At 36.2% G+C, this 2,500-nt stretch overlaps 1 protein-coding gene across 1 annotated transcript in view; it reads left to right on the plus strand.

Annotated features, from left to right (window-relative positions):
* The first annotated feature begins 711 nt into the window (after nucleotides 1-711).
* The window catches only part of LOC111680485 (ATP-citrate synthase), a 3,024-nt gene continuing 1,235 nt past the window's right edge, over nucleotides 712-2,500 (plus strand). Inside the window, exons 1-3 of the mRNA XM_046954190.1 lie at nucleotides 712-724; nucleotides 795-1,113; nucleotides 1,383-2,500. The exon at nucleotides 1,383-2,500 is cut by the window's right edge and continues 116 nt beyond it. Of these exons, the coding sequence (XP_046810146.1) occupies nucleotides 712-724; nucleotides 795-1,113; nucleotides 1,383-2,500 (1,450 nt within the window). The remainder of the gene's footprint in view (nucleotides 725-794; nucleotides 1,114-1,382) is intronic.

A 2,500-nucleotide genomic window follows, 5' to 3' on the forward strand; every position in this document is an offset into this window, starting at 1 on the left:
TAGATAGATAGATAGATAGATAGATAGATAGATAGATAGATAGATAGATAGATAGATAGATAGATAGATAGATAGATAGATAGATAGATAGATAGATAGAAATAGATAAATATTTGCAGATAACTATAAACTCCTTTTCCCTTTTCTTTTAAATCATGAAAAAAACTATACTCTTCTCATTTTGACAATCAAATTAAACAGATATTTCAATCTCTTTCGTCTATTTCGATTGTTCTATTTTGGATTTAACGAAAAAAAATATCCTTTCGTTTAATGTAATTGAAAACCAATTTATTGTTTAATTATACTAACACTTTGACCCTGAATTCTGACTTCATTTACTAACTTACCAACTTCCTCACAAATTCACAACTTTCCATCTAAAACATCAACTTTTTTTAATCACTTTCGCTATAATTGTAATTGTCATATTTGTATTGTTTTGCTTTCTTCAACTACTACACCACTATTATCACCATTTCTTCACCGATTCCGCAAAAAAAAAAAACACCTACTGCTATCACCCTCAACTGCCTGCTATTCCATGTATCGTATGTGTGTCTATGTGTGTGCGTCTTTTATGTGACATTGTTGTGTATTGTTGCTCCTTGATAATTTTAAAACAAACAATTTGGTACCTCTTTATCCATAATGCCCCCTTCTTAACGTGTTTAACTGATTGATTGATTGAATTGAATTGTTACCATATCCATGTCTCTCCTACGTATACGTGTCGTTGTGTCGTCCGTCTCCTATTGCCTGCCAATTAATCACAAAATAAAAAAAAACAAAATTTAAACCAAAAACCAAACCAAAATTTTTGTTATCATTTGTGTGTGGTAAAATCACAAACAAAAAAATCAAAATCAAAATCAAAATCACAACATATAAAAACTATCAAAAAACAAACAAAAAAACAAAAGGTTTAGGCTCACCACAACAATCGATTAAACTACCACCTATCTCGGCAGATAATGTTAATACCAACGATGTGCTTGATAGTGTGGTCAATGCAACAACTCGTAAATTCTTTACCAAACAAACTAAAGCCATCGTTTGGGGCATGCAACAGAGAGCTGTACAATCGATGTTGGACTTTGATTTTATTTGCACGTAAGTAAACTAAAAATTATATTTCGATATAGTTAAAGGGAGTAGAATTAAACTATTTTATGGACAAGTTATTGTTTAGTGAATGGACTAGTCAATTGACTTTTCTATAGACTAATCTATTTACTAGCTTATGGACTGACTACTGATTAACCTATGGACTGGAATGTTGAGTTATCTATGGATTACATTATTGACTTGTCTATGGACTAGATAAATAGATGATCATTCTTATCTTATCTTTTTCATACTCTTTCACATGTTTTTAATAGTCGCGAAGAACCCTCCGTTGTTGCCATGGTTTATCCCTTTACCGGTGATCACAAGCAAAAATTCTACTGGGGTCACAAAGAAATCCTCATTCCCGTCTATAAGAAAATGTCCGATGCCATTAATAAACACAAAGATGTTGATGTTATGGTGAATTTTGCTTCATTGCGTTCCGCTTACGAATCGACCATGGAAGTTTTGGATTATCCTCAAATACGTACTGTGGCCATTATTGCCGAAGGTATACCCGAAAATATGACACGCAAAATGATTGTGGCTGCCAATAAGAAGGGTGTAGCCATTATTGGACCCGCAACTGTGGGTGGCGTTAAGCCAGGTTGTTTCAAAATTGGCAATACTGGTGGTATGTTGGATAATATCCTACATTCCAAGTTATATAGGCCAGGCAGTGTGGCTTATGTCTCCAGATCGGGTGGTATGTCCAATGAATTGAACAACATTATCTCGAAGGCAACTGATGGTGTTTTAGAGGGTGTTGCCATTGGTGGTGATCGTTATCCTGGCACCACTTTCATGGATCATATTTTACGTTATCAGGCAGATCCTGAGGCCAAACTTATTGTGCTCTTGGGTGAAGTTGGTGGCACCGAAGAGTACGAAGTGTGTGCAGCTCTAAAAGATGGTCGTATCACAAAACCTTTGGTAGCTTGGTGTATAGGTACCTGTGCCAGTATGTTTACCTCTGAAGTACAATTTGGCCATGCTGGTTCATGCGCCAATTCGGATAAAGAAACAGCTTCGGCTAAAAATAAGGCTCTACGTGAAGCTGGAGCCTATGTGCCCGATTCGTTTGATTCATTGGGCGATTTGGTGCAACAAGTTTATGCTGAACTTGTTAAATCTGGTCGCATAGTGCCACGCGAAGAAGTACCACCACCAACTGTACCCATGGACTATGCTTGGGCCCGTGAATTGGGTTTAATTCGTAAGCCAGCTTCCTTTATGACTTCAATTTGTGACGAAAGAGGTCAAGAATTGATTTATGCTGGTATGCCCATCAGTGAAGTGCTTAACAAGGATGTTGGTATTGGTGGTGTAATTTCATTGTTATGGTTCCAACGCTGTTTACCCCCTTATGTATGCAAGTTCTTTGAAATGT

The sequence above is a fragment of the Lucilia cuprina genome, chromosome 6 (genome assembly GCF_022045245.1).
Source record: "Lucilia cuprina isolate Lc7/37 chromosome 6, ASM2204524v1, whole genome shotgun sequence".
In the NCBI taxonomy this organism is placed as follows: Eukaryota; Metazoa; Arthropoda; class Insecta; order Diptera; family Calliphoridae; genus Lucilia; species Lucilia cuprina.